This window comes from Fusarium venenatum (genome assembly GCF_020744135.1).
Source record: "Fusarium venenatum strain MPI-CAGE-CH-0201 chromosome Unknown EDB82scaffold_2, whole genome shotgun sequence".
Lineage (NCBI taxonomy): Eukaryota > Fungi > Ascomycota > Sordariomycetes > Hypocreales > Nectriaceae > Fusarium > Fusarium venenatum.
Window position 1 is genome coordinate 6090524 of NW_027072130.1, and position 21034 is coordinate 6111557.

Here is a 21034-nt window from a genome sequence, read left to right on the forward strand (position 1 = left end):
GCTCACAGGGAGAGCAATACAGTAAAGTACATGCATAAGCGCAAGACTTGCCTATACTTGGTTTAGTTGTTGGAGCGGAACGGCTCGCAAACAAAAGAGCCCAGGGGTATCTTTTTGTCAGCTACAGATTCGCTAAAATAAACCCTCCACTAACAATGTGCTCGAACACGAGCAGCATGTGAAAACATGGCACTGAGCAAGTTAATTTTCAACCTCAAAACAATACCAAGTCGGTATCTAACCAACGCCTTGGCGACAGGCATTCTAGACTGTGCGTCTAGGATGAACGGAATGGATCTAGAATTATCGCCTGGAACCCCAGTTAGACTGGTTGACAGTTTGTGATGATGAGAGAATTTGAGCAAAATGTTTATTGGTTGGCCTACTCTTATTGAATCAACGTAAGACTACGGTACAGCTCATGTTATACCCTCAAATCAAAGGGGCTGTGGATCAGTGTAGCCAACAAGCAATTTCTTCTATCAGGCTGGTACCTATCAGAAGGGAACAGAGTGCTGTTCTTTAAAATAACCATCTTTCACATCATTGCGAATCCTTCTGTAGTTCTTCATGCATCTACCAATATTGCAGTAATCACCATGTCCCTCCCAAACCCGGTCGATTCTGACACCAAAGTTCTCCATCGGGTACACGAGGCTTACCGTGACAATCCAGACAGAGATACCGAAGGCTCTTCCAGCGATGGTGCCGTTGACGCCGACTTCCAACAGGGAGTCCAGGACATCGAGGCCGTGACTCTCGTGTGGTCCAAGACTTCCCTTCTCGTCGCCTTTGTTTTAATATGGCTTGTTTACTTCGTACAGGGACTGGTGGGAGGAATCAGCGGTGCTTTACTTCCATATGTCACTTCCGATTTCGCCATGCACTCCCTTACGCCCACGACCAGCGTCATAAGTTCCGTCATAGGAGGAGTCACCAACCTGAGTATTGCAAAGACTCTTGACATCTTCGGTCGTCCTCAGGGCTTCATATTCTGCGCTACCCTTGCTACGATCGGACTTATAATGTCGGCCGCTTGCAATAACGTCGAGGCCTATGCTGCATCCCAAGTCTTCTATACTGTTGGAATAAATGGTGTTGGCTACAGCCTTAGTGTTTTCATCGCCGACACTACTTCTCTCCGAAACAGAGGGCTTATCCAGTCCATTTGTGCCTCCGCTAACATTATTACCGCCTGGCTTGGTGGTCCCATTGCCAATGCATTTTTGGATGGTCCTGGCTGGAGATGGGCATTTGGCATGGAGAGTATTCTTGTACCAGTGGTCACTATTCCCTTGTTCGGCCTGTTCATGTTTCACTATCATAGAGCCAACAAGCAAGGGCTTATTCCAAACAGAGAGTCCAAGGGCTCGCTCCTCAACGCAACCCGGTACTATGTCCGAGAATTTGATTTGATTGGTCTCCTCAGCCTCTCAGCCGGAGTAGCCTTCTTCCTCCTACCTTTCAACCTCTATACGATGCAAGCAAAGGGCTTTGGGTCCCCCATGATCATCTGCTTCTTCGTCGTCGGCATCCTTCTACTCGTCGTCTTCGGTATCTGGGAGAGGTTCTTTGCCAAGCTTTCGTTCATCCCTTGGCGATTCCTTCTTGACCGCACTGTCACCGGAGCTTGCATTCTTTCGTTCACCATGTTCTTCAGCTATGGGTGCTGGGCTCTATACTTCACCTCAATACTTCAAGTTGTGAACGACTTGAGCATTACCAATGCAAGTTACATAGTGTCTGCATACACAGTCGCCAGCTGCTTGTTTGCCATCTTTATCGGATGGCTTCTATCGTACACCGGAAACTTCAAAGCTACCACCATGTACGCCGCGCTTCCTCTTGTTACACTCGGAACAGGTCTTATGGTCTACTTTCGTCAGCCAGACCAGAGTGTTGGTTATATCATTTTGGCCCAATTGATCATTGCAGCTGGAAGTGGCTCTATCATGATCACCGCCGAGATTGCTATCCTTGCTGCTGTCAGTGAACAACAATACTTTGCCATCGCCATTGCTCTGGTATCAATGTTTGGAAGCATTGGACAGGCGGTTGGTTTGACAGTTTCCTCGGCAATTTGGCAAGACATCATTCCAAGAAAGCTGGCAGAGTATCTACCAGCAGAGGATCTTCCAAATCTTCCAATCATCGCCGCGGATATTGTTACCCAACTTTCTTTCCCAGTTGGCTCGCCCACTCGACTGGCGATTCAGCATGCCTATGGAGACGCTCACAGGCTTTTGTTCATTGCTGGTACGGTGGTCTTTGCTCTTGGTTTCATCGGAACTGCTATGTGGAAGAAAATCAACATCAAAGGCATTAAGCAGACTAAGGGACGTGTGGCTTGATTTATATACAGAGAGTTTGCTGTACTGGGGCATTTGAGCTTCACATCTACGAGCATCATAATTAGGTGCTTATAGAACACCCAGAACGGTTTTTGTAAGCTAGTTGACATTTCAACAAGAGAGATCATGGTCAATCGTCACTTTCTACTCTATTCACATTTGTTACTAGTCGCAAAGCACAGTTATAGAATCATGATGCAGAATGTCATTTGAAGCTCGATCTATGAGGAGAGACAGTTTTTCTTTTGAATAATAAAAAGTCAAAATAACCATACCATGTGCTCAGGGTCAGAGAAATTGGCCGCCAGGAACATAAGAGACGAAATTGATGGGCCGGTTTATGCTACTTAGACAAGACTTCTTAGGCTGTATATTTTTATACCCTAAAAAGGCTTAGAGGCCAACTTTTCGGTGCCTAATAGCATGCCATCTTTCATTGTCTGCAACTCAGCATGCCTGGGCAATTGTGGCAGGCATTGGCTTGGTCTCAGTCGTCAAGACCCTCTTGAACCAATTCGCCTTTGCTTTGTTGGCAATATTGATCAATGGTATCTGCGGATCATCCATCATGTCGAACCCATGGAAGGCTCCAGGCCAGATGTGTAATTCGCATGTAGATCCGCAACGCCACATGTTCGTAGCGTAGGTAACAGCAATATCTCGGAAGACTTCGCATTCTCCCGCGTCAATGTAAGCTGGGGGGAGGTTCGAAAGATCTGTCTCTCTGGCGGGAGCTTGGTAGGGAGTGACATTCTCAGATCCGCGTTCATCTCCAAGAATATGATCCCAGGTTGCACGAAGCCAGGGTGTTGGAGCAGGATTGCCGTACTCAAATTGTTGGTCCGCCAGACTTTCACAGCGGTCATCAAGCAAAGGTGAGTATAGCATCTGAGCCTTGATGGGCACGGCTGGGGATTTTCTGTCTCGGGCCATGAGACATGTGGCAGCAGCTAGAGCGCCGCCACCAGAGACGCCGAACACTGCGATTGCTGCAGGGTCAATCCCTAGACTTGCTGCATTTTCAAAAACCCATACAAGGACAGCATAACAGTCTTCAGCTGGGCCAGGTGCACGAGTTTCAGGCGCAAGGCGATGCTCAACAGAAACAACAACGCAATCGATACCCGCTAGAAGGTCGATCACTTGAGTCAAGGCAGTGAATCTGTCGCCGCTGACCATCCCTCATGTATGTGGTACAAGGCTGGGCGAGGTGACTTGGATGTTTCTTTTGGTGTGAAAACGGAAAGAATGACGTCGTTGTTGTCAGGACCAGCGATGACATGTTCAGCATGAGTCAAGTGAGGCTGGTCTCTGAGCACGCTCTCTGCATTGAAGGTATGTGAACCATGGGGGCATTCTTGTTCACCCGCTGCTACACCACGCATCAAGTCAAGTCTGAATTCTTCAGGCAATGAAGCATAGTCAAGCATCGGGGCGAGAGCAGCATCATAGCATGGCCGGGGAATTTGGATCCTCTTGTCAAGCGTTGCGGCTTGCGAGTAGGGGTGCGGGTAGTTTATGGTTGAGATTGTGAAGTTCTGAGGTAAAAGGTGCTGAACTGTCGAGGTTCAAGACAATTCTGACCTGTTTGATCCTTAGCAAAGTGAAGATATTGAATATTCCTATCACATGTCATATGTATACTCTGAGAGAGAGAACGAGGTCTTAGTAAGATAGGCAAAGCGGTATCTGTGATTCACAAAGTTCCTATCATCTCCATGGATCGCCGACATTTCCAGAATAGGTAGGTCGTTCAAGTTGTCACAGTCACCGATGAGAGCTTTTGAGGCCATTTTGTTGACTCTAACACCACCAATAATGGCCCCCCACCTGTCACAGGGCTGAGTGAGGCTGAAGCCGATTCGACAATCATAGAAAATCTGGATACGAGAGAGTTCATCCCGTTTCCATGCAGATGTCGCGTCCTATCTTACTTAGTGTGGTCGCACATGGCAGGGCATATATAAGCAGACACACCCATTTCTGCCAATGCTCGGCACTCATTTCTGGCTGACGTGAGTTGAATCTCGGGCACTGTGATGACGGAATGTACTTTACAGAAGATGGTGTCGGTGAGATGAGCCTCTTGGTGTTCTTGAGGAAACACTACATGTCATCCATCGCCAGGGACGAGAGCCTGAGGCTGAATATTGCGATGTCTGTAGCTGTACTGAACCATCGATATGTATGTCACTGTAAGCCATATAAGACCGTATAATTGTTATGTAGTAGAACATTCGTATCAAGCTATTTAAAGAACAGTGAAGCGAAAATGGCCGAATACCAGCTGCCAAAAATTCGCCCTCTGGGTAACTTTCGTCTTAGTTGTTAGCTACTCACAAATCCACTGATCACCTTGACAGGCAAACTTGAAGAAATCACGGCTGCTGCGCATCACATAGAATTCTTCACCAATTGCGCTTTTTCGGCTCACTACAGAGCCTCAAAACCCTTGCCCAATTTTGGTCTTGAGCCTCTAGTCCTCGCGGCTCTATCACAAGTCCTCCATCAGCATCCCATCCTCTTTGCTGTCCCTGTTGTTCCAGATACTGAGCAGTCTCACTGGGGTCGCCTTGCGTCAATCGACTTGAGGCAGGTTGTGTCTTTTGTTGAACGATCTTACCCGTTGTCTTCTGATTCCTAGTCTGATAACGAGCTTGATTCGCTACTTGAGAATCAACACAACACCAGTTTCAAGACTGGATATGGCACACTGCCGGTGTGGCGGCTGATCATTCTTCAAGACTATCGCTCAAAGGATGGGTTTGTGGCCTCTTTCGTGTATCACCACTCTATGTGTGATGGAGTAAGCTCTCAGATCTTCCAAGATGCATTCCAAAGCGCTCTCTGTAATATCTCATCGAGCTCGGTAGAGATTCAGGCAGTTGAAGTCGTTTTTTCAGACGACAGTGCCATCTCTTCGCCTCTGGAAGATCTCCATTCCCTCCCTCTCCCAGAGAACCCACTGGTGCCTGATGCTGCCAATTTGAATGAGTGGAGAGGTAGTACAGTCAGTGTTCCTTGCAAGACGAGATACAAATCACTCTCGCTGGCACCAGAAGTCTTACGATCCTTTGCACAAAAGTGTAAAAAGAACAAGACAACTGTCACAGCAGCGCTTCCGGCTCTTGTAGCCAAAGCACTGTATGACAGTCTTCCATCTACAACAGAGGCTTTGACATGCAACCTACCAGTCAGTCTGCGTTCTGATCTACCGCCGAAGCAGGTCGACAATGTTCTGGGTAATTTCATTGATGCTTTCAAGGTGCAACTACTTCGGTCGGACTTAGACCAGAGCTCAGATGGCACTACTGCCATTTGGAAACATGCAAAGAAAGTTCAACAAGCTACCCGGCGGTACTTCACCAATACTTCGCCTTCTGGAGAGCCATATGCTAATGTGGCTGTCTTCAAACTCATTCCAGATATCAAAGCATTTCTGGCTAGCAATGTTGGCAATCCGAGAGGCGAGTCTTTCGAGATTTCTAATCTTGGTCATTTCCTAGAGCTTGAAAATCTCAAAGGCGATGGTAATCCGTTTTGGCGTCGGGGCAAGTTACTACTAAGTCGGTGTACGTTCGCTCCTGGAGCTCCATTGGTGATCTGTATAATTAGCAATGAGGATATTGTCATGTTGATGCGACGCGATACAATTATTTTAAGATGGCTTCCGGGTAGCAGATATTTAACAAATTGTCATTACAATGTCTCTGATGAGATTCCTCTGCAGGGGCCAAGTTCAGAACCCAGTGGTTCCACCCACTGTAACTTGCTAGAAGTTGGGACTAGAACTGACCGTTTCCCAGGGTACGTATCGGCAACTGCAGACATAAGAGACGAAATTGGTCAGTCAATTTATGCTGTTTAGGCCACACTTTTAGGTCGTTTATTTTTGTACCATAAGCGTTAGAAGCAAGCCTTCCAATTGCCACTGCTGCATGGTAGTCTATACCAAACCGTTCAGTTCATCATCATCTTTGCCCAAGCTCTGATCTCAAGTCCCCTCATCACCACCTCGGTAAACTCGGCAATCAAGCTACTTTCTCCTCATTGTATCCCACTCATTTTAGCATGATGATTACCATTGCTTACGGTATCTTCAATTTGAATGTTACCAACGCGGCTGTGCAACCGTCTTCAGTCAAGATAAAGCCAGGGGTCTAAAAGCCAAAACAGTAAACCTTGTCAACAGCCAATCAGAGTAACACGCTTTCATGTTCCGATACGACAGAAACACGTTCTATAAACAAGGTTTGCGGCGATAGATCCCTTCTGAGTCGCATCAATTATGGTTCCTGCTTCTGAAACAAATGAGGAAAGGGATGCATGGACTGTCAATGTCGGCAACTGGACGCGGGAAACGAGAATCATCGTCAATTATTGGTTACACTGCTCAATAATCCGGGGTAGATACATATTATCAAATCTAGCGTTGCGATTCGGAAAGTACAAGAGTGTCGCATCGCGCCTCCGCGTCTCAGCCCATCGTTCTCAAGCATTGTAATTTGCTACCATAGTCCCACACTCTCTTTGCCTGTCACTCGTTTTTACCATGCCTACCCTCCAAGCTATCACTCTGGCTGTCTTCAGTAGTCTACAAGTAGCTGCTGCATCAGGCTACCCAAAGGCTGAAGAAGTCAAGCTACGTGCAGAGTACGATTACGTGATTGTTGGAGCAGGCGCTTCAGGTCTCACTGTTGCAAACAGATTAACTGAAGATCCCGGTATGGCATATATCAAGATTAGACAATGAATTCCACCGCTAACTCGGGTCTCAAACAGCTGTGACCGTGCTCGTCATTGAAGCTGGTGATTTGTATGAACCAGTGTCCCCATCATGACTTCCATTATCCTGACATAATACAGCGACAACAATGAAGACTTCATGACTATTCCCGGTCTTGCTGGCGGAGCAGTCGGAACTAAATACGACTGGGCACTTGAGTATCCTGCAAGTGAGTCTTTGAACGGTCGCAACATCTCAGTCCCCTTAGGCAAAGTAGTCGGAGGATCGACGAAGCTGAACCGCATGGTCTATGATCGAGGATCAAAGTCCGATTACGATCGCTGGGCTGAGCTCGGCAACAGCGACTGGCAGTGGAAGTCTCTACTGCCTTATTTTAAGAAAGTATGCTCTTTCTGGCAACGATGTTTTGGTGATATGGGCTTACATGTTTTAGAACGAGAAGTTCACTCTGCCTACAGCTGAGATCAAGAGAAAGTATGGAGTTACTGTTGATCCTTCTGCTCATGGATCTTCCGGCTTCATCCACTCCACTTACTCGCCATTTTTCTGGCCCACTACGAGTAAGTTCGCCTTGTTAGAAAAGCTGGCCACTAGAAGCATAAGAGATTGTACTCTAAGACTTCGAACGGCAAATTCTCTGCTGCCCACTATAATTCCCATTCACTCACTAGTCCCATTGCTTGGTCGGGCCTGTACTGATAGTATTTTATAGAGAACTTCGCCCAGGCTGCAGAGGAACTCGATATCAGCATTTCTGTCGACCAAGCGAACGGCAACGCTATCGGAGGATACTTCTGTCCTCACAACATCAACCCCAAAACCGTCGCGCGCTCTTCTGCGCAAGACTACTACAGTGCTGTCTCTAGCCGCAAGAATCTCCAGCTACTCTCAGGTCACCAGGTTACACGTGTTCTCACCAAGAAAAGCGGAAATTCTGTCACAGCTACCGGAGTTGAGGTATAATGCTGTTTTGTTTGCGTGTTGTTTCTTATGCTAACAATTCGTAGTTCGCAAAGAGCAAAGATAGTAAGAGGAACAAAGTCAAAGCAAAGAAGGAGGTCATTCTTGCTGCTGGCTCAATCCACACTCCTCAGATCCTTCAGGTCTCTGGCATTGGTGACCCTGCTTTGTTGTCCTCTATCGATGTTCCTGTCGTTGTTGATCTTCCTGCTGTTGGTCAAAACTTCCACGACCATGTTCTTCTCGCAGTTATCAGCACCAGTGAGTCTCATTTATGCCGAGTTAATGCAAACAACTAACCGCGAACAGTCAACGCACCTCTACAAACTGGTAACCTGACCAGCAACGCCACCTTTGCAGCTGAAGCCCGCGCTCAATATGACAGCCAAAAGAAGGGACCTTACACTTCTCCCACCGGAGACTTCCTGCTTTTCATGCCTCTTTCGAACTACACAAGCTCTGCTTCGGCCATTTCCAAGAAGGCCAAAAGCCAAGACGGCTCCAAATTTCTGCCCTCGGGTACTCCCTCCGAGGTTATTAAGGGTTACAAGAAGCAACAAAAGGTTCTCAATGACAAGCTGCTCGATACAAACTCTGCTATGCTCGAGATCATCTGGAGTGATGGCGCTGCAATTCTGGGTCTTCAGCACCCATACTCTCGCGGATCTGTCAAGGCCAAATCTTCCAACATCTTTGATTCCCCTGTAGCCAATCCTGAGCTTTTGAAGAACCCTCTTGACGTCCAGCTACTCGTTGAAGGCGTCAGATTTGCCCGAAAGCTCTCTGGTTCACCTTCAATCAAGGCTCTTAGTCCCTTGGAGATAGTTCCTGGTGCCGGCGTGACCAGCGATAGCGATATTGAAAAATTTGTTCGCTCAAGTGCTTCAACTCTCTTCCATCCAGCTGGATCCTGCAAGATCGGCAGCCGCAGCGAGGGCGGTGTAGTTGACCAAAAGCTTCGCGTGTACGGCGTTTCTGGTCTGAGGATTGTTGATGCTAGTATCATGCCTCTTTTGCCCGCAACCCACACCATGACCACTGTATACGCCATGGCCGAAAAGGTAAGAGTTCCTCTAGTATCGTTCAATATGCAAGTTGCTAACTACTTCAGGCTGCCGACTTGATCAAGCAGGGCTAATCGAGTTCTATTCTATCCAAGAATAACTATTCTCGTACCGGAAAATAGTAGTCAAGACTGTTTTTTGTTTCTATTTCTGTAAATACTTGATCTTCACCTGGTATCCTTTTCTACCTTGTCCATCTTGTCTGATGGTCCTTGAACACGCCAATATAAATGTATAACGTTCAATGAAAATCGCCAGCTTCATCTTGTATATCCAGCTCATCTATGACCTGCTCAAACCTGAAGGACGGGCCAGGTGGAATACTTGCTTTACTCAATAGCATCATATGGTTGTCATACCCCTCAGGGTATTAAAATATTGGCTACTGGAAGCATAAGGGACGAAATTAGTAGGTCAGCTTATACTATTTAGACCAGACTTCTTATGCTATTTATTCTTGTACCCTAAAAACTGAGGAGACCAGCTTCTCGGCTACCCACGCAACATCTCACCATCTAGCCACATCTGATTTGAGACGTCATCACGGCGCGTGACAAAATATCCTATTGGCTCATAATATGTTTGTCAAATAACACGAATCAGAAGCGCGTGGCATTAAACCGCATGCTGACGTTATATCTGCGAAGGAGCGATAATCAACCTTTCATCAAGCATTCCCTCGAACCAGAGACTCATTGTAATGGATGTCTTCGCAAAGATACCGACTGAGCTTGTTGCTGCAATCTTAGCAGATCTTCCCGATTTCAAAAGTCTTCATAACATCGTCAGAGCTTCTCCGGGAGTCTATCGGTTCCTCAATAGTCCATTGGGCGTCGCGATTCTAGATGGACTACTTGACTCATGGGGCTTCTCCGCCTCGTACGGATCTCTTACCACTGATGGTGACAGCCGGAAAAGGCACGTTATGATAACGGATCTAGGTGTTACGTGTTGGGTTCCCTATATCCTGCGTCTCATAGCTTTGGCCAGGGATTTCTCAACAGAGAATCAACCAGCAGATGGTCTCAAATCTTCCATCCTTGAACTTATCGCGCCGTCCAAAAATTTGGAAGGTGTCCCAGCTACTAGGACAACGCCACCACATTGTGTCCCAAGGATTCGATTAAAAGACGTATTAGGGGGCAGACGAGCCTTTTCGGCACATGAAATGCTCTTTCTTATTAGGAGACTGTTGGCATTGTCGGGTGAATGCTTTGACTTCTTTCTCGAGCGTATTAAATCCGCTAGTCCTCATCACCTTGCTGAGAAGCCTTCGTTTCTCGCCCAACGGCCTCTCTGGGGTCATCTGCCTGGCAGCCAGCCTTGGGGCCAACCTTATGAGATCAATGCTGGAGAAGAAGTTTCATGGTATGAAACCCAGAGGATTATCCTTGGTTTCTGTACTCTTCAGCTACGATATGAACTAAGCAATGCTGTTTATGAGGGCCGCCTTGACTGGCCTGCAGACGACGTCAAGGCAATACGACATATGGGAAAGGGGGATCCATGCGTTCCAATACTTGAAAAGTCAAACATCCAGCTGTCATGGGAGCCCATGTGGGCAGCGGCAATTTATGTCGCGTTTTTGAAAGGGGTTCCTAATGAAAGTTCCTGTGTGGGAGGCACGCATATTGAGCACAACAGATTGGGGGTTTTCTTTGATACTGGCTTCCAGCCCTTGAAGGAGGAACACTTGCGATTACCACGACCGAAAGGCGAAAATTCAAGTTTGGAGTGGCCAAAGACGGTAGTTCGTCAGCCGAAAGCCTTTTATTCTGGCAAGGTTTTGTATCCTCATGATGAAATTGTAATGTCTGGGAGTAAGGGCTCTCGTTGGGCTGCGGATATCTTGTGTCCTCCACGTGGTCGTCGAATGACTGAAGGGCTGTTGTTTCGCCCATTCAGGCGCTTGGGATTTGGTATTTGGGATGACGAGCGTATGGCGCACATGGAAATGATCGATGATCCCAGCGCAGAAGGGAATAATCCGAGACGGTTTCGTCTTTGGGGCGAGGACCAGGCTTTTACGTGGACAAGTCTCTTGAGTGGTGAGGAGAAGCAGGAGTTACGAGCATACCAAGAGGTGTTAAGATTGGAGAAAAAGAAATAGCATATCCACTGACTTGTTTTATTTCCATTTGGGGTGGGTGGAACCTAGATAGACAGTCCACTACGATTATACTGCGTGGAACACAAATTCCCATGATATCTAGTTGGACTTCGTCTTCTTCATAGCAGGCGCTTCTTCATTAGCAGCCTCTTCCTCCCCCTCACTTGCCACTCTCTTAGCCTTGCACTCGGCCACTGTATCTGGTAGCTTCGAGTAGGCCATGTCCTCCTTCTCCTGCTTCTGTCAGTTGATTGGCTGTGTGCTTTAAGAGGTGATCCTAAACCTCATCGAAAGACGCATTCTGATAGTCTATACAGAGTAATAGTCATTAGTTAAAGCTTGTAAGTAGCTTATGAGCAGCTTAGGAGAACGTACCAAAACCAGCTGGTGGTGGTGAGCTAGGCTCAGGGGCCGCGAGTTGCTGAGCGAAGAACTCATGGGCGGGAATAACCTCAGGGGCATCCGCAGCGACAGGGACAGGGAAGATAGGCACAGGCACCAGAGTGCCGTCAGGCGCTGTGATAGTGATGGCAGCGGTGCGCGCAGGCATTGTCGTAGGGACCGACAGGTGTTTCAACGACACTGAAGTAATTGAGGGTTCGGGGGATGCTGAGAGGATGTTCAGAAGATGCTCAGCCAACTCGAGCGTCTAGACAAAAGGCAGGAGGTTGGGATGCCACGTGACCATGATCTTGTAACTATGAATAGATGAGGAAGAAGCGGCCAGTCTGGGTCATTCAAGAATGTTCGGGAACGAGAAGTGAATCATTTCCAGGAGCATCGCCGTTAATAAATTGCTGGCCTCTAGGTAGATTTTAGGGTACATGGAGAAATAGCTAGTCTAAGAGTCTTGCCTAAGCAGCATAAACTACCTAAGTAATTTCGTCTCTCATGTTAGCCGCCGACTTTCATACTACCTACCTCAGTGGATTCCCCATATGCACATAGCAATTCGGCAATTGGATCCAGATGTTTATGTGTCGCAACGAGTCAGATTATTTGTTCTTTAGTTGAATCCGACGTGTACAACAATAACGTCAGAAGGGACTTGAGTGACCAATGGAAAGTGTCTTATTCATGGCAATCATCGGAATCGGCACAGGCTTCCCCGCTTACTCGGTAATAAGCCTGGGGATCGTCTGCAGATTCCGACCGAGCACTTGAGGGGGAATGAAGTCACGTTGCGGAATTGTGAGCAGGACATTTCAATTGATGTAGTTATAAAAAGCCAGTCAGCCATCAGCTGGTTAAAGTCTCAAAGACATTTCTCCCACATTGTGCTCTCACCATGTCGGATCAGATTCTCTACGCTGCTGTCCTCGTAGGCTTGCTCCTACTGTACAGACTCGCAAACTCAACAGATAAGCCCAAGATCAAGGGTATCCCCGAAATTCCTGGTGTGCCACTCTTTGGAAATCTATTTCAGCTGGGAACAGATCATGCAAGAGTTGCGCGAAAATGGGTCGCAAAGTACGGTCCTGTCTTTCAAACCCGTCTCGGTAACAAGGTACGTATTAAGAGTTGATACTGTCAGTTGTGTATCTGACCTTTTCAGCGAGTCGTTTATGTCAATTCTTATGACGCTGTCAAGCATTTCTGGATCACTCACCAGTCGGCCCTCATCTCGCGCCCCATGTTCCACACGTTCCACTCAGTAGTTTCAACTTCTCAGGGATTCACAATCGGCACTTCGCCCTGGGACGAGTCGTGCAAGGCCCGTCGAAAGGCTGCAGCAACTGCCCTCAACCGCCCTGCCACCCAGTCATACATGCCAATTCTTGACCTCGAGTCTTTTGTTAGCATTAAAGAACTATTGGATGATTGCGAGAAAGGGACGAAAGATCTTGATCCTTCCCCCTACTTTGCTCGGTTCGCTCTCAACACGTCTCTGACTCTTAACTATGGATATCGCATCAACGGGGATGTGAACAGCGAGTTGCTGCACGAAATTACCCATGTGGAACGGGAAATTTCCAACTTTAGGTCAACAAGCAACAACTGGCAAGACTATGTGCCTTTGCTACGATTATGGGGAGCACAGAACTCATCAGCTGGAGAATTTCGAGCGAGACGCGACAAGTATCTGACCGACATGTTGAACCATCTTAAAAGTCGCATCGCAGAGGGCACAGACAAGCCTTGTATTACTGGAAATATCTTGAAGGACCCGGAAGCAAAACTGAATGAAGGCAAGAAAATGTTTATCAAATTTCAGCAAAAACTAACAAATTTTCAGCTGAGATCAAATCTATCTGCCTCACCATGGTATCTGCAGGTTTGGATACAGTCCCGGGTAACCTCATCATGGGCATAGCATATCTCGCGACACCTCACGGCCAAGAGATCCAAGCCAAGGCTCTGGAAGAGATCCACAAGGTTTACCCTAACGGCGAAGCATGGGAACGATGTCTCGTGGAAGAAAAAGTCCCCTATATCACAGCCCTCGTTAAGGAGATCCTGAGATTCTGGACGGTAAGATCAAACCTGGTGTTCGGGATAATATGTTGGCTAATATCCTTTTTTTGCATGGTATAGGTTATTCCGATTTGTTTGCCGCGAGTCAACATCAAGGACATCCCGTACAAGGGTGCTACGATCCCTGCAGGAACAACATTCTTCATGGTAAGACAGCCCTGCTTGCGCGTGGTAGCCTTGCCATTTATGCCCTGCTCTGCCTTATCGTCTCGTCTTTGAAGCACAAGGCTGACTGTTCTAGAATGCATACGCCGCAGACTACGATGAGGCGCGATTCACAAAGCCTTTTGAGTTCAACCCTGAACGATATATGGATGATAAAGAAATCGGAACACCGCATTACGCCTATGGAGCCGGATCACGAATGTGCGCAGGTTCTCATCTGGCCAACCGCGAGCTTTACACGGCTTTCATCCGTCTTATCACAGCTTTCGAGATGGTTCCTCCGAAAGATAAGAAGGACGAGGCAATCATGGACTCGATTGAATGCAACGCGGTGCCTACTTCACTGACTACAGACCCAAAGCCATTCAAGGTTGGCTTTAAAGCCCGATCTGAATCAAAATTGAGGGAGTGGATAACAGCTGCTGATGAGCGAACCAAGGAATTGAGATAAGGAATGGAAATTTGATTAAGCAGCAGCGGGTAAACAATTAGCAGTGGAAATGATGTGTTGTGGAAGAATTGTAAAGTTTGACAGGTGGAGATTCTCCCGACTTGGCTATGCTTTGTTTGTATTATTTAAATGAGGCACGGGTTCGTTTCGCGCCCTGTTTCGGTTCGAGTCATGAATATTTTTACCCATGTGAGGAGGTGACAGAAAGGTCGACTCTGAGCTTTAGGTCACAGAAAATAAACATTCTTAGTAACTGGTAAAAATAGTATCGAATGTCTCACTAATTTCGTCTTCTATGGCCTTTGTAGGTTAGTTTTAACCCCCTGGTCATATTCCAATCTCAGCTGAGAGGAATGACGCGTCTAAGCGCGCGAGGGGTTACAGAAAGACAATTCTTGACAGCTCCTCCTTTTAAGCTTACAATCAATCATAGCTTTAGAGTGTCAATCTTAAACTCAAATGAACTGTCAACTAGCGAGTCTCAATTGATTAGACATTACAGAGTACTCGTACTAAATTCTCACCAAGAGTCGTAATATCTCTGTTCCTGATCTGCCATATCGAAGTCCCGAGACTACGGCATTTGACAAGCCCCCAGCACCGCAAGATTGAAACGGTTCCTGATCCTGCCGATCCTGTCAGGTCAGGCCAGGGAAGAGCCTCGTTGAATCTCGCTGGCGTCGTTTCGCATAACGACTCGGGCCCACAGAGGCTCTGTTACCTTGTTCGGAGATCTGGACCGTCATCCTGAAACCAGGCCCACAGCCAATAGGAGAAAAGACCATCAACATGACAACCTCTGAAATAGATGGCAAGGAGTAGGATTCCCCGTCTCAAACAACCTGAAGCAATGGAGGCTAGTTGAGTGGTGGCAGGGTTGCAGAAAACTTCATGCCTCCCACTTACCGGCGAGACAAAATAGTTTATTCACTTTATACCATTTTAGACTGGCTCCTAGATTGTTTATTTTTTGTATCCTAAGCTTGGATGCCAAGTTTCCTACCATCCCGTAGGCGAAGTGGTTCATCTTCCTCCACAATGATAGCGAATATTGGCCGATTTCATGCAATTAAGCCACCAATACCGTTTTCGACGTTTGCAAAAACTGTCCCGAGCGTTCGGAAGCGAATTTCCGCAGGAAACGGCATTTGTTTGGTAGGATCTGTATATAACGGACGACATCTCACTTCTTCAGCATGTTCTTGAGATCTTGATGCACTTCATCTAGCTTGGTCTATCAGTCTTTCTTTCTTTCTTTTTTCATCCTTTTTCGTTCTTTACAGGCACTGGTTGCCAACATTCATTTGTACTGTGTATCTTCATTTCGTCTCGTCCAGTCTTTTACCACTATCAAATCAATCACTTTCTTTGAGATCGATATACACAGATTATATACTTCGACTGAAACGCCGCAATCATGCGTTTCTCAACACTTATTTCATCAGCGGCGCTGATGTTCCAGGCTGTCTCGGCTGCTTCTGAGGAGTACAAGGATGCCGACACAGGAATCACCTTCCAGCAATTCGTCGACAAGACCAGCAAGTTCTCTTTCGGTATTGCTATGCCAGAGACCCCCAGCACCGATTTTATTGGTCAAATCATTGCTCCCATTTCTGAGGGATATGCTTCCGTTGGTATGGGCTCTACCATGAGCAAGAAGCTTCTCATCGTTGCTTGGCCCAACGACGGCAAGGTCCTTAGCTCTGTTCGTCAAGCTTCCGGATACACAAACCCTGATGTTTTGGATGACGATACCGTTAAGATCAAACCCATCGAGAAGGGTGTCAAGGTTGGCGCTGACTCTTTCACCTTCACTTTCCTCTGTGAGGGATGTATCAAGTCCGACGGCACTACCTTCAAGGCCTCTGACGCCAACGCTGTCATGGCTTTCGCTTTCAGCACTACTGCTCTCGACGATCCTACCGATGCTAGCGGTGCTCTCAACTACCACGGTGCTGGCTTTGGTGGTTTCTCCGTTGATGCTGGTTCTTCTCAGTCTGCCGACTACGAGACCTGGGCTGCTATGGCTTCTGATGGCTCTGCTACTCCTGGCTCCGGCTCCGGCTCCGATGGCACTGTCCCTTCTACCGGTAACTTCACCACTGTGGTCTCCAACATGACTTACGACTACATCGTGGTCGGTGGTGGTGCCTCCGGACTGATCGTCGCTGAGCGTCTTCTCGAGTCACAGAAGTCCGTTCTTCTCCTTGAGCGTGGCAAGGCCTCTTTTTACTCTACTGGTGGTAAGGCTGTCATGGACTGGAATGATACAACTACTCAGTATGATGTGCCGGCCATGGCATATCACCTTACAAATAGTGCAATCGACACCTCTGAGTACTGTACTGACACCGCGAGCATGGCTGGATGCATTCTTGGTGGCGGAACAAGTGTCAATGCCATGATGTTCGTTCGTCCTCAGCCTGCTGACTTTGATGATAAGTGGCCTGCCGGCTGGAAGTACAACGACGTTGAGGCCGCCGCCTCCAGACTCTGGGAGCGCACACCCGGTACCCTAAGCCCCACGAAGGACGGTAAATTGGTCGACCAGTCTGCCTACACTATTCTGAGCCAGTTCTTCTCTGGAAACGGCTTCAGCCAAGTTGATGCCATCGCTCAGCCCGAGAAGAAGAAGGCTGTGTTCACTCACCCCCCTATGATGATCACCGATGGTCAGCGTGCTGGCCCTGTCCGTGACTATCTCCCTCTTGCCCAGGCCAACCCCAACTTCAAACTCATGCTCGAAAGCAAGGTCATGCGAGTTGTGCGTGAGGGCAAGGAGATCACTGGTGTCGAGATCCAGTCTGGCCCTTCTACCCGCCAGATTATCAAGGTCAAGACCGGCGGTGCTGTTGTTCTTGCTGCTGGTGCCCTCTCTACCCCTCGTCTTCTCGTCAACTCTGGTATTGGTCCTGCCAAGCAGATTGAGACTGTTGCCAGCGGCAGCCAGCGCCTTACCATGCCTCCTAAGGACCAATGGATCAACCTTCCCGTTGGCGAGAACCTCAAGGACCACCCTATCTTCACCGTCAAGGTCAAGACCAAGTCACCTATGACTGCTCTCCCCGACACTGCATTCACCGCGCCTAGCCAGGAGGACGTTGATCTCTACGCTCAGGGTACCGGTCTTCTTGCCCAGTCTGGTCAGCGATTCATCTTCTGGGACAGTGTCAAGGGTTCTGACGGTGTCGAGCGATACGTTCAGGGCACTTGCGCTCCTGCTGGCAATGATGCTCTTAAGCTCAAGGTCTACCTCACCCACGGTTCTACCTCCAGCGGTGCTCTCGAGGTTACAAGCTCTGGTGCTACCAAGTTGATTGGCGAGCCTTACCTGAACGACGCCGCTGACAAGGAGGCCGTCAAGTCTTTCATGCAGAAGCTCATTGACATGACTTCCAAGCCCAACAGCACCATTAGCATCGCCGGTAACGCTACTGCCGAGAGCCTTATGGCTGAGTATGTTAGCGGCTCCCACTTTGTCGGTTCTGCCATCATGGGTACTGAGAACGACGGATCCAGCGTTGTCGACACTGACACCAAGGTCTGGGGCACCGATAACCTCTACGTTGTCGATGCAAGCATCCACAGAGATCTTCCCACAGGCAACACCCAGGCCATTGTCATGGTCGTTGCTGAGCACGCTGCCTCCAAGATCCTCAACGGTGGAAGTGGTTCGTCAAGCCCTGTTGTCCCTCCCACCACCGGCGGCGACAACAGCAGCAGCCCTGTTGAGACTCCTACTACCCCTAACGAGCCTGTTGAGACTCCCGTCAAGAAGCCCGGCTCCAAGTGCCGACGATCTCTGCGCCAGCGCCAGCGTCGCCGTATGCAGCGTCGCTCTTAAGCAGGCGGTGCACTGAGGATGAACATTTCGTTACCGTACAAAATTTAAACAATAGTTCCAAGACTACTTCTTAGATAGACCATCTAGAGGGCTTCCATGATAGGATACCAATTATTATCACATATTTAAACAAACTCGTTCAACAACTGGTCTACATGATTCATCTTTAAACTACTGAAATGGCAGAAACACCAATTAAAATAACCGTTGCGGGAATCCAGCAAGACCCAGCGAATGCCAATGATGTGAAAACTTGGCTTATTGAAACATAGGAGACGAAATCTACAAGTCGGTTTATGAGGTCTTGGGTCGGGTTCGTAGCTCATTTATTTTTACACTCTCTAGTGCTTAGAGCTTTCAGCGCATGGACGACTGCGGAGGCGTCGCTGAGTACTGCAAAGTGGATGTGACAGAGCATTGACCGTCGCATCGTTCTCATTGTGCCATACTCAATTGATACCATCGAGATAATCAGCAAAAAAGGAGCACGTCTTGCAAGGTGCAAAAGGAAATGATGAGACTGGGACTCGAACCCAGGAGGATTGCTCCACCAGGAAATTGGTGTTAAGGTTAACCTTAACCTGGCGCCATAACCAACTCGGCCATCTCACCAAGTGTTATTGTTGAGAGACTGCTTCAGTTTTGCAAATATGTACTCATTGTCATGTTTGACAGGCACAGTCTTGCTACAAGCCCAGAGTCACAGGATGGCTTGACAGTGTCTGTGGTTGTATGAAAACGTTATGTGTATGATTGCCATTATTTGATTCATTTCTCTGACCAGAGAGGCAATCCGCTGTCGTGGTGTTATTGTCGCAGACTGAAACATTGCTGGTGGAAGACACAACACTGCTAGCATAAGAGACTAAATCGTCTGGTCGCTTTATGCGATTTATCAGATTACATCTTGTTCTATTCATGTGTAATCTTTTCCTAGATCTCAATTGCAGGTTTCGTTACTTGTAGCCAGCATCTTTCACAGGTCTCTTCCTTGAGCCTGAGGTCATATCAATTGATGCCATCCCAGGCTCCCCCTCACCTCTCGGTCTGTCAATCTACATACGCGTACTATTTAGTAGAAAAACATTGAGTCTCTGGATTGTCCATCAAGTCGCTCAGAAGCTCTGTGTCGCCGTCGTGGTATCGTCTGCTTCATTGCCGCTGGACTTGCGATCACAGTGGGCTTCACAACTCACACATTAACACATAGACAACAGTGAAGCAGCCTTCTACCGAGCCACTAGATCATTAATGTTTCCAATTAAACAAAAAAAATCTCCATCCACGTTCAGTGTATATAACTGTCACACACCTACATGCTGTCCCATCCTGTGTAGGATCTCGACACCTTTTACCGAACATAACCGCCTAAATTGTCCCATGCACACCAGATTTAGTGGAAATTGGACGCATCAGCAGCCAACAGCACTCCGGAATCAGTGGACCTAGACTGCCCAAACGTTCCGCCGATACCGCTGGCCCACTATCACCATTCCGAGACCCATAAGTGCGCAGAAGAAATGCGCGTTTTTTATCAGATCTTCTCTTCTGTTTATCAGATCCTTTTCTGAGTGCTGACTCGTCTCAACTTACCTAGCTCGCTGCCTGTTGCTGCACGTCACTCATCCATGCTGCGCTGTCTCGCTCGTGCTCGTCCGTCATTATCGCCATCACTATCACCACCACGAAGTCTCATTCACCTCTCACATACTCGCAGGACTATGGCAACTGAGCACAGTCATGGGCACGCTCGTGTCCCTAATACTCTCGAGTGGCTCGCCAAGACTAAGAGGGGCGATTACCTTGTTCAAGTAGCATGGCCATTGTGCTGGGGCGAGGATCGTGTTGCCCCCAAAGATGAGAAGGTCAACCTGGTGTGAGTAAAACTTCAATTGGATCACAAACACTGAGCATCAACCTAATAACATACAGTTATGTGGTCGATGGAAATGCCTATTTCTTCACAGCTGTTGACGTCTCTCGGCGTTTGGAATATCTCAATAGTACAAGAACTGTCATCGTAGGCATTGGGTACCCGCCCAGTAAATATGTCTATGACTTCCGTCGGGGCCCAGATCTGACCCCATTCGCTGAAGAGTATGACATGCCTCTTGACAGACATGGAAAGCCTCGTACCGACATCTCATTTGGTGAAGCCGAGCAGTTCCTAGACTGGATGAAGACAGACGTCATGCCTTATGTTGAGGACAAGCTCTTCCCCAACGCCAACTTACACACCGGTCGCAAAGCCTTGTATGGCCACTCTTACGGCGGCATCTTCGCTCTCAACACCATGTTCACTGAACCAGAGCTCTTCAACAGTTACTTAATTGCCAGTCCCGTCATTTGGTGGAACAAGGACTTCTTGATCCGCAAACCTGAAAAGACTTTCCTCGCTCGCAACAAACCTGTTGATCCTCCATTTTCGCTGGCGCTTACATGGGGCACTGGCAAGTCAGAACTGGTCAGAGAACCTCAAGAGACTGACGAAGAGTGGTGGAAGCGACAGAACTGCGCTGAGCATGACGAGATGAGGGAAGCTGCACAGACATTAGCATCCCGATTGGAGAAGAGTCCGAGCGTGAAGAAGATCTGGACACGAGAGTTCGCGGGTGAGGATCATGGAAGTGTGGCGGTGACAGGTCTTCAGCAGAGCCTTATGAATTTCATTCTTGGCAAGATATAACGAATAATCAGAGATAGAAGCATCGAAGTACATTTTTAAAATCGCATTGCAATTGTCTATCCGGGTGTGTTTACAGCATATCGCACGATCGTTATGGCGAGTGAAGTTGAGATTGAACATCACAGACAGCGACCCTTCATTCCAGCGCAATAATTGAGACTATTTGGTTGAATTGAAAGTC

The 21034-nt window shown here is 47.9% G+C and overlaps 9 protein-coding genes and 1 non-coding gene across 10 annotated transcripts; 8 read left to right on the forward strand and 2 right to left on the reverse strand.

Moving 5' to 3' along the window:
* The first annotated feature begins 381 nt into the window (after window positions 1–381).
* On the forward strand, window positions 382–2609 carry EDB82DRAFT_499754 (major facilitator superfamily domain-containing protein). The gene has a single exon (XM_025735304.2). It carries the CDS (start codon window positions 600–602, stop codon window positions 2349–2351), a length of 1752 nt encoding a protein of 583 aa, XP_025586024.1. The 5' UTR covers window positions 382–599; the 3' UTR covers window positions 2352–2609.
* Window positions 2610–4024, reverse strand: EDB82DRAFT_499755 (Alpha/Beta hydrolase protein). The gene has a single exon (XM_065608608.1). The coding sequence runs from the start codon at window positions 3528–3530 to the stop codon at window positions 2799–2801; it is 732 nt and encodes a 243-aa protein (XP_065464888.1). The 5' UTR covers window positions 3531–4024; the 3' UTR covers window positions 2610–2798.
* Window positions 4025–4261: 237 nt separating this feature from the next.
* EDB82DRAFT_555975 (alcohol acetyltransferase-domain-containing protein) lies at window positions 4262–6219 on the forward strand (the record flags this gene model as incomplete). Its single annotated transcript, XM_065609663.1, has 4 exons — window positions 4262–4660; window positions 4715–4947; window positions 4996–5881; window positions 6158–6219. Exons 1-4 carry the CDS (start codon window positions 4624–4626, stop codon window positions 6217–6219), a joined length of 1218 nt encoding a protein of 405 aa, XP_065464889.1. The 5' UTR covers window positions 4262–4623.
* Window positions 6220–6903: 684 nt separating this feature from the next.
* EDB82DRAFT_555978 (uncharacterized protein) lies at window positions 6904–9363 on the forward strand (the record flags this gene model as incomplete). The annotated part of the gene is made up of 8 exons (XM_025735307.2): window positions 6904–7075; window positions 7134–7167; window positions 7218–7479; window positions 7532–7658; window positions 7811–8055; window positions 8106–8319; window positions 8368–9119; window positions 9170–9363. The coding sequence occupies 8 exons, from the start codon at window positions 6904–6906 to the stop codon at window positions 9194–9196; spliced, it is 1833 nt and encodes a 610-aa protein (XP_025586027.1). The 3' UTR covers window positions 9197–9363.
* Window positions 9364–9806: 443 nt separating this feature from the next.
* EDB82DRAFT_555993 (uncharacterized protein) lies at window positions 9807–11559 on the forward strand. The gene has a single exon (XM_025735308.2). It carries the CDS (start codon window positions 9823–9825, stop codon window positions 11230–11232), a length of 1410 nt encoding a protein of 469 aa, XP_025586028.1. The 5' UTR covers window positions 9807–9822; the 3' UTR covers window positions 11233–11559.
* An 839-nt stretch (window positions 11560–12398) lies between these two features.
* EDB82DRAFT_499761 (cytochrome P450) lies at window positions 12399–14633 on the forward strand. Its single transcript, XM_065608609.1, has 5 exons — window positions 12399–12739; window positions 12788–13421; window positions 13469–13704; window positions 13768–13854; window positions 13949–14633. The coding sequence occupies exons 1-5, from the start codon at window positions 12521–12523 to the stop codon at window positions 14321–14323; spliced, it is 1551 nt and encodes a 516-aa protein (XP_065464890.1). The 5' UTR covers window positions 12399–12520; the 3' UTR covers window positions 14324–14633.
* A 973-nt stretch (window positions 14634–15606) lies between these two features.
* On the forward strand, window positions 15607–16561 carry EDB82DRAFT_499764 (uncharacterized protein; the record flags this gene model as incomplete). The annotated part of the gene is made up of 1 exon (XM_065608610.1): window positions 15607–16561. A coding segment is annotated over exon 1 (813 nt), but the record flags the coding sequence as incomplete, so codon positions are not given.
* On the forward strand, window positions 16541–18285 carry EDB82DRAFT_499765 (uncharacterized protein). The gene has a single exon (XM_025735312.2). The coding sequence runs from the start codon at window positions 16578–16580 to the stop codon at window positions 18165–18167; it is 1590 nt and encodes a 529-aa protein (XP_025586031.2). The 5' UTR covers window positions 16541–16577; the 3' UTR covers window positions 18168–18285.
* A 394-nt stretch (window positions 18286–18679) lies between these two features.
* On the reverse strand, window positions 18680–18779 carry EDB82DRAFT_t134. Its single transcript has one exon. It is a non-coding gene; the product is annotated as a tRNA-Leu (tRNA).
* Window positions 18780–19478: 699 nt separating this feature from the next.
* EDB82DRAFT_175457 (Alpha/Beta hydrolase protein) lies at window positions 19479–20898 on the forward strand. Its single transcript, XM_025735313.2, has 2 exons — window positions 19479–20043; window positions 20100–20898. Exons 1-2 carry the CDS (start codon window positions 19796–19798, stop codon window positions 20851–20853), a joined length of 1002 nt encoding a protein of 333 aa, XP_025586032.2. The 5' UTR covers window positions 19479–19795; the 3' UTR covers window positions 20854–20898.
* The last annotated feature ends 136 nt before the right edge of the window (window positions 20899–21034 follow it).